Source organism: Rhipicephalus sanguineus, chromosome 1 (assembly GCF_013339695.2).
Source record: "Rhipicephalus sanguineus isolate Rsan-2018 chromosome 1, BIME_Rsan_1.4, whole genome shotgun sequence".
NCBI classification, from domain to species: Eukaryota; Metazoa; Arthropoda; class Arachnida; order Ixodida; family Ixodidae; genus Rhipicephalus; species Rhipicephalus sanguineus.
The window spans coordinates 256,101,754-256,115,547 of record NC_051176.1 but is presented as its reverse complement, the minus strand read 5'-3'; the positions used below and the strand labels follow the sequence as shown (position 1 = coordinate 256,115,547).

The 13,794-nt window shown below is 46.7% G+C and overlaps 1 protein-coding gene across 4 annotated transcripts in view; it reads right to left on the bottom strand.

Moving 5' to 3' along the window:
* LOC119378420 (uncharacterized) overlaps window positions 1–13,794 on the bottom strand; it is a 78,147-nt gene that overhangs the window by 27,627 nt on the left and 36,726 nt on the right. For all 4 annotated transcript variants that reach the window (XR_007414613.1, XM_037647585.2, XM_037647586.2 and 1 more), the window contains 2 exons: window positions 8,791–8,925; window positions 5,050–5,128 (listed from right to left, as the gene is read on the bottom strand). Coding sequence is in view for 3 of the 4 variants with exons in the window: in XM_037647585.2 (XP_037503513.1) it covers window positions 5,050–5,128; window positions 8,791–8,925 (214 nt within the window). In the remaining variant the exon portion in view is untranslated. The remainder of the gene's footprint in view (window positions 1–5,049; window positions 5,129–8,790; window positions 8,926–13,794) is intronic.

Below are 13,794 nucleotides of genomic sequence, written 5' to 3'. Positions count from 1 at the left end.
TACACCACTTCATAACTTGCTTTAAAATCCCTGCTACATGTTCTTTGTAGATCACAAAAGCATTTTAAGAAAAAAGAAGGGGAACAAAGGCACAAGAGATGAAAGGCCACATGTGCAAGAGGTCCAACGTCATAAAACACACCAAAGACCCCAATCTTCTTGTGTTTTAGGGAAGCAAGGCACCTCAAACTAAAGGCAGGGCACTCAAGAAACTGCACATTACGAAGGGCTTAAAATATGGCCTTGGTGCCTTTTGATGAAGTAATATCGTTGGTACAACTTTAACAGCCGTTTTCTGAAAATGACTTTTCATGTTTTCTGCCTCGCTTGTCCCGCTGATTTCTCAGCGACCGCTGGGTCTATTTCAGTTCCGTCTTTTGTTCTATATTTCTTGAAGTACAGTCCAGGGCATGACATTCTTGCTTTTTCAGTATTGCCTTTTGATAATCAGCTATTTGATGAGTTGCATGCAGGCTCGATGCCTGTTGTGCAGTCACCTCATGAAAAATGAGAACTAAAAAAAAACTGTGTTGCAAATAAAAAAATTTATGAATGTCATGCCCGCAATCAGATCTTAGAATGAATAGTGCTTTGAACGAATTTCCTATTGCATTTTTTAAGTGAGTCAGACTCGTAACAAGACCAGAAGGAGAAATATACTGTCAATCAAAAAGTTGTAGAGATATATTCATGAAATTTCTACAGTAACATTAACCCTTAGCAGTTTAAAACTTTTACCCACTTTCCGGCTCTACCGGTCCGAAACTATTTTGCCAGTTTCTGGCGCCGTGAAGAAAAACACGAACTGTGGAAAGAAAACTCACAGGATATTATTTTTGCTCCTGCATTCTGCAGGCAACTCCTTTAGCGATATTTGGGCAGCGTATGATACCGCTCAAAGCATTCTCCTGGATGCAGGCCAGGGTTGTTACTGTTCCCCTGTGTATAAATAGAGGTGTTGTCTCCACCGCCGTCGCCCTCGTCTTCGTCACTCACTTCTGTCGAATCACTGTCATCACTGTCTCGTGGAGGCACGTAATTCTCTTCCTCACTAAAGTCATCCTTGCTTTCGCTAAAAGCACCACCGTAAAACGCACGCGGTGAAAACGTTGCCATGCTTCTCAGCGAACCGCGAGCGAGTGGGTATGCTCTGGGCTCCGTGCTGAACATAGTGCTGCACTCTAGTGTAAAAAAAAAAAAAGTAAACCTGAACAAATGAAGCTCACTTATTCATCAAGAGATAGCACTTCATGTATACACTCCGTTCACTGCGACTGGCGCGCCACCGCACGGCCATCAGAGAAGGCAGATGTTGAGAGCCCGAGCAGAAGCGAATGCTTTCCCGCGCCCGCTAGCACGCAGTTGTAGGTGTTCTGTGACGCAGTCATGAACTGCTGCGTCGTCGGTTGTACCAACAGGTACACGTCGTGCCCTGCGGTAACGACGTTTCACCGTTTCTCAACTCGTCCGTGCTTTATTGGGCAGCGGCAAAAGTGGATCACGGCTGTGCGACGAAAAAAGTTAGCTTGGTTCCCGCTCCCTCTGCCGTCTCGCATTCCGCGGTTTTGTTTTTCTTGCGCTGCTAGCATCAGTACATTTCAGCCATGACGGAACAAACTAGGAGCCCTCTCGGCACGCGAAGATATGCAGTGCACATTTCGTTGGGGGTGTGCCGTCCAAGGATGTGTCGTCCCCGTCGTACGTGCCAATGATATTTCCTGACGAGTCTCGTAAGCGGTCCGTGCTTGCCGAAGATAAGTTGATAGTCAGCTCTCGTGTCGTTGTAATGTTTCTTCTACGTCCCGTGCTTTACGTTCGCGCTGTTCCTGCAGACATAATTTTAGTGCTGGCGGAAGCGCAGCTGTTCAAGTAGAGATGGGCTAACTGGGAGTCGATCCCCTTCCGACGAGATGTTGAGGGACAAAAATGTCAGGTGAGCGTGGCTCTTCGGAAATATCCTAGTATTAAAGCAGAAAGACTACGGCTGGTGTAGCCCTACGGCACTCGGAAGCTTCGAGAGGTCGTGGTCCCGAAAACGTTAAAATGGATTAAAAAAAAAAAAAACAGTGGTAAACACAGGACACAGTGAGAGGAAACGACGGGACACTCACTGTGTCCTATGTTTACCGCTGGTTTTTTTGTCGATTTTGACAATGTACCAACTAGCCCAGTCCAACGCATTTTTGGTACCGAAAATGTTTGCGCACCTCTGCGCTAGAGCGTAGCTTGGGTTACACCAGAGTTTGCGCAAATTATAAAAGCGTAGTGACCTCGCGCAGACGAGAGAGCCAAGAGCGCAAGCACTTCAAGTGGTTGATACTTGCAGTAAACAGGTGACCCTGTAATCATTCAGCGTTGATGAAACGAACAAAGTGTGCAGCATGTAGACAAAGACTAAAATCGAGGCTGTTTATTTTCATCTTAGATCTGGCCGTCGTTGCAGTTTTCTGCGAACGCTGTTGCGACGGAAGCGCAATGTTTGTTTCGGAAAGAAGCATAAACAACGAAAGAGGTTGTAGCAAATGAGGGAAACTGATGGTGGCCGAAGTGACCGTGCCGTCGTCGGCGCCACATCACTTGAAGCGAAAGACGAAGCGGGGCCGATCGTAACACGTTTCTTTCTCGCCCGCACTTCAAGCTCTTGGCATGAGTCGTGCGAGCGGCGAGGTAGAAACGATCATGATGAGCGATGATGATGCTGCAATAAGCTCGTTGCTACGCGCGACAATTTCAAGCAAAATACTCGGTGGCTGCGAATCGACATGACACGAAGCCGCCAACAAATAACCACGCCGCCCGGCCACTCGCCGAAGTTTCCACGGCGAGTGGCCGTGGATAATTCCAAATGTTCTGAGCATTTTGCAAGTACACGGGTAGTGGGCGTGCACCAATAATACAGTCAACTGCCGATTTTTCGGACTCCCTAGGGACCGCGAAATCGTCCGAAAAATCGGGCAGTCCGAAAAATCGAATTCCTGCTTTTTTATTTAGATGAAGCGGTCAAATCACCCCAGCCACGTCCGAAATAGCTTTAATGCCTCCCAGTACAATTATCAGGCATTTTGGTGCGCGCCCAGGCTCTCGCAAATACATTCGGTACCTGCCGCGAACCCCGCTTAACTACGTACGTGCCAACCGCCGCTTTTGCATCTCGTGATGAGCGCCGCTGATAACAGCAAAGCGCGGAATAGATTACGGCTATCTCGCATGAAGAGTTTGTAAACGATGACGCGGAACACAGACTGTGGCGGAAGAGCGGACGCCTCGTCCGGCTTTCTCCGATGCGTGTGCGCATGTAAACGATGCGCACAGACATCGCCGAATCGCCGCCGATACGCAGCATTTGCTGCCGTGTCAAGCCGATCGTTTCTAGTTGTGTGCAGCACATCGCCAAGTAAGCTGACGCCGTTACTTTACTGTTGCTGTATCGTACGCACGCATTTATCATGAAAGGGTTCGTGATGCGCACTTGGTTCCTGACCGCACACGGGCGCGGCAATGGCGAGCTGGTTTCGTCCGCGAAGGCAACGCGTCTATGCGGCGCACTTAGCGGTCTCGCACAAAGACGCAGTAGGAATGGCGGCGCGGCGCATTTGGGTTCTCGCCTATTAAATGCGTGCAGTACGCATGCAACTGCGCTAGGCCACGTGCACTACCGAGCAGTTAACTGAAGATGCTTATCGTAAGAGTCGTCAGCGATTAAGCCGTACTGGCGCGTTTGCCAGCTGCCGCCATCACGCCTCCGCGCATTTTCACTGCTTATCCGTAACATCGCCGCACGGCGCCGCGATAGCGGCCCCTTCGAATTTCTGGTCTGCTTCACCCCATAACGCTTCGGCATTGCGGCAAAGCTGACTTTCGGACTCTGCTACTGTCTCAAACAGATCGACTCGCGAAAGCGCTGGTTCGAACCTACGAGATAATAGACGCGGCAGAGGTGGGGACTTCAAATAATGCCTTTCGGACCTGCAATTTGGGCAGAAAGTCCGAAAAATCGGACGCGGGATAGCTTCAGCGTCCGAAATTTTGGACGTTCTAATACATTGAAGTCTATGGGGCTGGTGACGGTGCCGCGAAAGCGTCCGAATTTTCGAGCATGTCCGGAAAATCGGGCGTCCGAAAAATCGGCAGTTGACTGTATTCTAAGCATGAAAGAATGACAGCTTACCTCGATAGCTATGGAGTAAGCCTTTTGTGTGACGCACGCCTGATGCACGCATATAGCCGTCAGTACTGACGACGCCGTAGCAAAGCGTTCACTCACGTCAAAAACGTGGCCACTCTCGTGCAGGTCTTCCCCTTTTTTAATGGTGGCATCGCGGAAGAACGATCCCACTACGATATCTTTAAATCCAGCCCGAAGCACTAACGCACCAGCCACGGGCGCTTGCACCCCAATAGCTGTCAAAGCAATTAAGCACTGTTGTCTGCTAAGGCTCTCAACGTTGCACGCTCGCCGCATCGCAAGTGGCGCTGCGTGCGTCTTTCAAGGCGCCCTCTATAGGTCCCGAACGGAGTGTATACAAAAAATGTGTGCGACTCACAGTGAGAAAACAGCGAAGTTTTAACCACGAACACCGTTGTCGGGTGATGCCCGATAGCGGACCGCTACGGCCGTGTTGCGTTGTAGGGCGCTGCCCGACAACGGACCGCAAAGGGTTAATAAGACATTTCCAATAAGTGTGCCAATTTTCATCAAAATCCATGAAGGAATAGGAAAGTTGGTACCAAAAGCCACGTCCCCCTTAAGCATTCAGCGAATACATTAGAGTATGGACATTCAGTAGGGTATACATCTAAACTGCCCTAAAATGAAACTACGGCTTAAGCGGCCAATGTACCACTGTATCTGTTTTCGTAACTTTCCACGTGCTTAGCAGAAATGTATGGCTATCTAATGATGTATCATTGACAGCTTCGCACCGGTTACGAAAATAACAGCTTTACACTGTTTACCAAAGTAATGCATACTACCAAATGCCGAGCACATTTGTACACACACGAACACACACACACACACACACACACACAAAAAAAAGGAGGGCTTACCTGTCCACCATCTGTGTTTGACAAACTGTCGAGTGCATTGTGTAAGCCCTCAGGCGGTCCATCGCTACTGCTGTGCCTCCTGAAGAATGTGAAATGGCAGCAATTACACATTTTGAAATGTTAATAGATCATTAATGAGAACGATGACTTTTTATGCAACAGGTATTTCACAAACACCCTTAGCAACATCTATAAGGTCATAGGACACAAAATATTCATGGAAGTTCATAAAAGCGTAAATGGTTTAGTAGATATTCAAGCAAACCAAAGGCAACCGACAGGTGGTAGCCTTTTCAACAAGAGTGTGAGGGCAAAGGAGAGTGGGCAAATTTTTTGTGTTGAAGTTGAGGGCAGTGGAGGGAACACAAGTTTTTCGAAGTCAGGGTGAGGTGAGAATGTGACTGGTGGGTGAGGGAGGAAAACAAAAATGAGCCCGTTTGCCCATCTCTGCTCAAGGGGCCGTTGCTGCTTATGCAATCAAACGGCGGGAAATCAGCCCTTTGAAGCACCATCAGCATAATGTAGCTTAGTCATCAAAACTGTGAAGTAGCAGAGCACTGTGTGCCTGCCTTTTTGCGACGCAAGTAGCAACATTATCTCGAAGGATGCCGCTGTGCATGCACTTCTCTGCCTGGTTTCGGTTTTGTGTGCACCAAGGCCGGGGAATTCATCGTGCAGCAGTTCCACAGGTAAGTGAATTTTTCCATACCCACAATGCTCATATGGCTGGCCTCAATTGATTAATTATGACAAGCTGGCTAAATGCATTAGCTTAAAAATTCATTAACAGGTTCTTATTAACAATGGATGAATTACCATGCATCAACAGTCACCACATTGCATCAACCACTGAAGGAATGGAACCTGAAAAATGTGTTCCATTTAACAGTTCTTTTTACTGAGAGATGAACAGGGGTGCAGCATCCAAATACGAAACCAATTATATTAGAGGCAGTTCTGTCTAAGCAGGGGGATGTGGCAATGAAAACTATTTTGGTTATTTACGGGGATAAAGTGATGGAATTTGGTATGCAGATGTGATTTGTTATGCTGATATCATAACTGAAATCAGTTTTGAGCTATCCGTTGTAGTTTTTGAGTTACAACACTTGATAGAGTCTCACTGTCATCCCAAAATTAATCATTGAATTAGACATAAGTTCGTCAAAATTTTTGTATGAGGATATTCACAAGGGCCCACGCTGTGCTGTAAAGCTATTGGCTTATTTTTTAATATTCAAACAAGCTCACAAAAAATTTGAAATCACCTGTACATATCTTCTTACTGACAACTTTTACGAAAGACTAATTATAAAAATCTGTATGATGTGCAGACAAATATGGACAGCTTTATGGCACTTACCAATGTTTCAAGATCTAAGTGCAAAAAACAGAATGGTTATATCTTTATTTGTTGTTAAATGGCACAAGGATGACTGACAGCAACTGCACATAAAATGAAAGCAGAGAAAACAGAGCTCAAAGAAAATGGAGCTCAAAGCTAAGAAAATGGAACTCGGAAGGACGCTGGTTTTATTTTTCATTGGAGAAATGCAACATTATGGCTACCTTGACCTCCAATCTCTCCTCTTTACGATGATGCCAAGATGGCAGCATTGTGCCAAAGGAAAACTGCAAGATTTGCATTTTCTAAAGCCCTGTTTTCTCATAGTTTTATCATGGTAGCACACTAGTAAGTGCCTTTTTCTCAACTTCTACTTCTTATTTTCTTATAATATTTCACCATGATATAAAAGATGGTCTGGGCATTGCGAAAAAAGAAAATAAACTGAAAAATGGAAAATTTTGATGATATTTACCATTCCCATTGCTACATCCCCCCTTATGCAGCAGTTCCATTCGAGAGATTTCCGTTTACTGGGAGTCCACTGTGTACAGATTTTCCAGCTCAAAAAGATGAACACTTTAAGGGTCGAAATTAAAAAAGAAAAAACTTTTCCATATGGTCAAATTACTTTATTGTGGATTTTGAATGTTTAAAATGGGCAAAGTCGGGAAGAAATTGTAAAAAAAAAAAAAAAATCAGGAACAGTATTTTGGTGCCAGCATCAATCAGAACTGCAAAATGTTCAATAGCATTTTAGAGTATGGTATTCCTTGAAACACGAATCCACACTTCAAACTCGGTGAATTCAGCAAAACCAGTATCGGAAGAGTGATCGCTGTCAGTATCAAGAAAACGGGCAGTGTGTCTGGCCATATCGCTGCTGTACCGTGCATCTGAAGAACTCGAAGGAAAGTCAGTAAACAAGGAGAGCGAAAATACCAAGAATACCTCGTGAGTGTCAGTGATAAACAAGTGAAGAGCAGCGCCAATAAAGATGAAAATCAATTGCCGCCGCCCCTGCAAGGGAGTGCTGATAAAGATAAAAATCAAGTTTCGCGCGTCTCAGTTGCGATCACACGGCGAAACCGAAACCATGAAAGGGTGCTGCTGAAGACCATGCGACACACTGAAGCTAAAAATCAGCTCTGTTCACCTCTGCAAGAAGGTAGCACAATAAAATTTAAAACGCTTCTTGTAAGTCCTAGGAGGTGGCAGCATCTACCAGTGAGCATACATCATCATTATGGTGTGTAATTTCACACAAAGAGTCGAAACCGTTCCTGTACTACAAAGACCTTGCGGGATGGAAAACCACCACCATACATATACAGCAAAAACCCTCAAAGGGTTAACAGCCACCATCAAGGTCATTCTGGTTCTGACCCAAGCATGACAGTGTTAATGAATAATACTTCTTCGTAGGTGCTGTTCTTCTAACAATACACATTAGAGATCTGAAAACTATCTTCTTTTTTCTGTTCGGTCACAAAGTCAAACCCGACTATTTCGAACTCAGATAAATCAAATTATCCTTTGTATCGAACCTTTTTCAAACACGACGATGCTTTAACACAAATGCATAGGAAAAACTATGGCTACATTGAGCAAAAATAGCTGGATCACTTCATACATTGAACAATGGGCAGTGTGAAACGTCCCAAGAAGTTGGCTGTCCCTCACAAAAAAGTTGGCTTTTTTTCGCGAGAGGGGGCTTTCCTGCATATACTTGGGACAGCAAGCAGGGTGATTAGGAGGGCACCGCGCAGAGCAAGTAGAAACTACCGCTTGCCACAACGTACTTTCTCCTAAGACTCCTCGTCATCGCGCCCGTTGTGCGCAGTCGCCAGCATCACCGGCCACTTTTCCGTGATTCTACGCTCCCTTTGTTAACATGTGAAATGGAAGAACCTCCTGTTCTCCACGAAGCTGGCAATAATGAACACAGTCAAACGTGGAGAACAGAAGTCTGACGTCGCCGCTGCATACAGCATCCCAAGAAGTGTGCTGAGTACGACATCAAAGAACAAGGCCGACATAAAAAAAAACTAAAATAATAAAAACTAAAAAAAATCATGCTGTCGTGAAGCTGGCTTTCTTGCTTTGTCACGAAGCAATGCTGTGAAACCAACTTGTGCACCTAAATTCTCACCAAAAATAAGATAAATTCTTTAAAAGCTTTATAACAAATTATACCATATATCTAATTCCCAATTTTTTTTGGAGCTTTATATATGCGGATTTGACTTTACAAACACTTCTACATGAAACTTTATCTCACATTTTACAAAACTGATAGTGCCTACAATTCCCCCCCAGCCTTGAATATTAACAAATATAACCAGGAATCAACAATATGCCACAGAAAAATTTAAAAAAAAAAAAACACTGCATACCTCTGTCGAACAGATGCCACAAGGTCACTCCCTGCCAAGTTGAGCCCCATTAGAAATGTATCCGAATCCTGGCCATTATTTGACGATGACTCATCACTGGAACTTCCATTTTCTCCACTTACTAAGCTGCTCCACCTGAAACAGAAATACATTGACACATGCAACCGAACATATGTATCCGTGCCAATCAAGCCAACGATTCACACTAGGCACCTTTAGCACTAAGATAGAAATTTAGAAATCTTTAGAAAGAGAGAAGACAGTGCATAGAGCAAGTGCTAAACATCAACTGATTTATTTTGAAAACAATGCCACCACAGGTAGACAAAAAATGCACATGTACGCAGCAGCTATGCCACTAGCATCATATAAAAAAGTTCAGCTCACTAAGAGATATACATATAGATGTACAGTTGAACTTCGTTCAATCGTTTTCGGAAAAAAAAATATATATATTTTTTTCAATGGGAGAAAACGTACTTCCTCAGAAAACGTGCAATACAAATTCCCTAAAACATTGCGCAGTTTCACTAGATAACAAGTCACGAATGCTGACAACGGGAAATCATACAAAACGGGAACATATCAACAAGGTTCAATTGCATTGCTTATACACTCCATGCCCTTCATAATGTTGTAAGCTTCCAGGAGTTCCCATCCAAAAGTGCCAGCACTACTTTCTAGAATCTTAACCTCGCAAGGCCATGGCTCACATCTGGGAGGCTAATTAGGCAAGTAAATATGGTAGTTTACAGTTGATGTAAGACACCAAATAAGAGTACACAAGTGGAATACAGTAGAACCTCGTTGATACGTTCCCGCTTAGTACAATTCCCAGGCTCCTACGCTCGAAATCGCGAAAATTAAAAATAACCCAATACAGCTGTGTGTAATACGTTCCGGTTAATACGTTCCCGGAAAATACGATTATTCAGCAGCAACATTCAGCACCGTGGAAAAGTACGGTCGTATGGTGTTTTGCAGTCAGAAACTCTCACTCAGGTGTGCAAAAAGGGCCCTCCCGTGTACTTGTGAGGCGCGAAGTGGCAGACAGCTGCCGCGCAGCGACGGCTGCTCCTCTGCAATGCCTTTCCCCCCTTCGCGCTTTCTCTGCGTCTCTTCCGAATTGCTCGATCGTCCCCTCCGTGTCTTCTCCGAATTGCTCGATCGCCGCTCTCTGTCAACCACACACCGACCCGAAGGCAGGCGGCGACGCTGGCCGTCAAAATCTTCAAACGGCTTTAAAAAAAAGTATTTTCTGTAGCACTTGGCACGATCTTGCTGAGCATTGCAAATCCTTCATCAGTAGCACGGTACATAGATGCACACTCGTTCCACACACTTTTGTTCAGACCCCATGGCTACAACAGCCGGGGGAACTAACAATGCGGCGCAAAGAATGGAGGCTGTCGCTCCTCCAGTCCACCACGGTTCGGTACAAGACCTACAGAAACGCACATGGCCGCCGCCGCTGCACAACACGCCGCGACACGTAACCATAGCAACGCCGCCCTTGTGCCCAGTGAATATGGCCGATAATTTTCCCCACACTTTTCTCCCGGAGCGCGAAGTGGCAGACAGCCGCCGTATGGCGACGGCAGCTTCTGCGCAGTGCTTTCCCCCCTCCGCGCTTTCTCTGCTTTGCATTATTGTCCCCTCCACGTCTCTTCCAAATTGCTCGATCGTCCCCTCCGTGTCTTCTCCGAATTGCTCGATCGCCACTCTCTGTCAACCACACACCAACCCAAAGGCAGGCGGCGACGCTGGCCGTCAAGATCTTCAAACGGCTTGCCGCAGAAACGCACATGCCACCGCCGCATCGCCACCGCTGCACAACATGCCGCGACCCGTAACCATAGCAACGCCGCCATTGTGCCCAGTGAATATGGCCGATAATTTCCCCCACACTTTTCTCCCAAAGCGCATTTGTTTTTGGGTTGCTCCACCCGGCGCAATTCCAGTCGGTGCATTTCTCTGGCTGGGCAATTCTGCCTACCAGCGGGTCGTCAGAAGCTGCCAGAAAAGATTTGTTCTGGAAGATATCTGGGAGGTTTCTGGTTATCAGATGCCAAAACGAGGCGATGTCAACGATGCGCGCTCGCCGCCATCTTTGTGAGGACTCGACAGATTGCAGTGCGGGCGCTTGGGGACTTCACCTTCGGTTGCCATTATGCCGGGCGTTATCTTTTAAAGCCCATTCCGCCGTGCGAGATGGTGCGATTACGAGTGGCAGCAAATGTAACAGCACATGTCTCAAGTTAAGACAGAACGCAAACTGATCAGTGCGAGTGTGCGACGTAGTATGCATAGCCGCGAAGAGCTGTCGCTTTCGGGGACGCTTATCACTTTCGTGAGATTTCGCAAATCGTGTTGTACCGGAACTGTTACATGCACTGCGAAGAGTTGAGCTTGGTAAGCTATTAGCGGGGCGGTAGTTTTCTTCTTGGATGGGGCGAGTTGCGTGTGATCTTGCGAACGTACGTGATCGTATCCCAAATGCGTATGCTCGAGAATATCACTTCCACTCTTCGGCAAACCTAGCCCCATATTTCCAAGCGGCAATGCAGAAAGAACCTACGCTCATGCGGTGCAAAGTTTCGTCTGCTGACACGGTGGTAGCGTTTCTTTACGTTTACGCTGGTTGTCCCAGAGTTCGATATGGCAATATTTGGGTTGTCCCGGGATTTCAACACACGTGACCACAACATTATTTCCGGTCAGGACCCGAACTAGCTAGATGACCTGTGGCTGCCAGCGAGGTGCCAGGAGTTCGGAAATTGAACAGTCCCTCCTTGTTTTTCGAGAAATAAATGTTTTTTGCCCTTGCCCCTCAATATGGGCTTGTCAGACTCAATTTTTACTCGATTCGGATGGTGCGTTTATTTTCTGCGTTTTTTTTCGAGAATGTATCAACGAGGTTCTACTGTGCTTAGTGTGTGTGCTTAGATTCGTAGTACAGTCAAACCCATTTATAACGAACTCGAAAGTGCTGCGAAGACTGGCTGTTATATAAGTAGTTCGTTGTAAAGGGACTCGCCCTCAAAAACATGCACTTAGCGACCAAGCCACCTTTTTTTTTCTGCGCATTTTTATTGAAAAGTGCTAACAACCCCTCCGGTGAGAAGTTAGACCTTTTCGCGTTGTGAAGCGACACCCGCTGCATGCACGAGTGAAATAAACCGCCTTTGCAGTGAACCGACACCGTTTAGCCGTGGAGCCGACCATCCCTGGATAGTTGCACGCAGCGCATTGCCTACTCGGCTCCCATCGCTATTGCTGGACCACATGCTGTATTACACGCATTCGTGCGCTGTTCGTGCCCGCTTCACTCCGGACCACGTGCACGGGTGCGGCGAGTAGCCTGTTCGTTCAACGTGGCGAAGACAAGCATTTTGCAAGCTATGTGCACTCTACGTCTCCGCGATGCTCTGACGGTCTTGCACGACAGGTGCGGCGCACTTGTGTTGTCGCCTAATAAAACACGCAGTACACGCTCGCTGTAAGTGCATCGACGTTTCTCGGTGCCCGTGCCGCTCAACACCAGTGAGCTCCTTTCGTTTTTATGAAGCGATGCGCACTTAATCTCGCACGGCACGGTGGCAGCGAACTTGCGCACGCCAGCATCGCATACTTGTACGGCTTGTACCGCCGTCAATCCGAACAGTGTACGCCACACGTGCAGCCGAGCCGACAGCTGCAGATGACTGTGATAAGGTCGGCAGCGATAAGTCATAATGGCACGTTCATCGCCAGCCGCCGCATCGCCTTCGCTCTCTTCTCATGCTTATCCGTGAAGGAATCAGCGTGCAATCGCGCAGAAGTCGTAATCATTAGGGAGTTTTCGAATAGGGGGCCCAAATGTTCTGGGGCCCCAAAGAAATAGCATCGAGGCCACTGCGCATGCGCGAGACCCAAACAGCGTTTGGGTTTTACGTTCGGGACGCTATTTCACGAATTTAGCGGGAGCCCCAAAGCCTACTCCAAAAGCTTTGGGTCAAACAAACATGAAGGCACCCACTGAAGCGACGGCTCTTGGCCAAGAGAAGAGTGGCCTAGAATAGGGGGAGTGTCCTAAGTGCCACAGACCCTATTCAAAAACTCGTAGCTCCTGCTTGACCCAAAGCGAGCACACGCAAAGGGCTTTGGGGCCCCGAACTTTTGAGGCCCCTATTCGAAAACTCCCTATTGATCGGCCGGTCCCTGCCGTTACCAAAAAGACGAAAGACATTTTGTGGCACATTGTGGCGTCGACGACGTGAACTTGTATGCGCGGAAAAGTTATTTATCGCGGTCATCGCTTATTGCATTTTATGGCTTCTTGCGTTCCAAAGCATAGGTTCATCGTATGCGGTCGTAGCTGCAGAGAACGGCGCCAGAAAAGGTTGCCGTGCAAAAGCTGACCGCAAGGCTTCATGCTGCCGCCTATTTCTTTCTTTTTTTTATTCGTCACTGCCATTCTGCCACTGAATAAATGCCAGGAAAGTGAGCAATCTTGCTCGCAGCGTCCGAAATCAGCGTGTAGTGCTCTGCGCAGATGTAGGGTGTCTTCGTCACAAGTAAACTGGAGCGGAGCACGCGCGAGTGCGCGCCTCTCTCATGCTTCAAAAGGGCTGCTTTAACTTTTTTTTCGCTTCGTATACGCCATATTTTTACCGTGACCGTGTCTGAAGTGTTCGTTGTAAAAGTAGGAGGCTTTGAAAAAGGTTCACTATATGTAGACACAATTTCAATGGGTAGCATAGGAAAATCGTAGGTGCACCGAAATATGGTTATTATAACCGATTGATCGTTATATCTTGGAGTGAGTTCGACTGTATAGACTATTTTATGGACCGGTTTTGGTGCTGCCGTACTGGGCTGTTAAGCTTGCCGTTTGGTGTCTTGAAGAACTAAACGAAGGGTACAACGGTGAATGTACACACATAAAAATGGTTGGGTTGGTGCATTCGACGTCTCCTGACCTTATCAATTTGCGTTGTGATATACAAAAATAAGAAAACATTC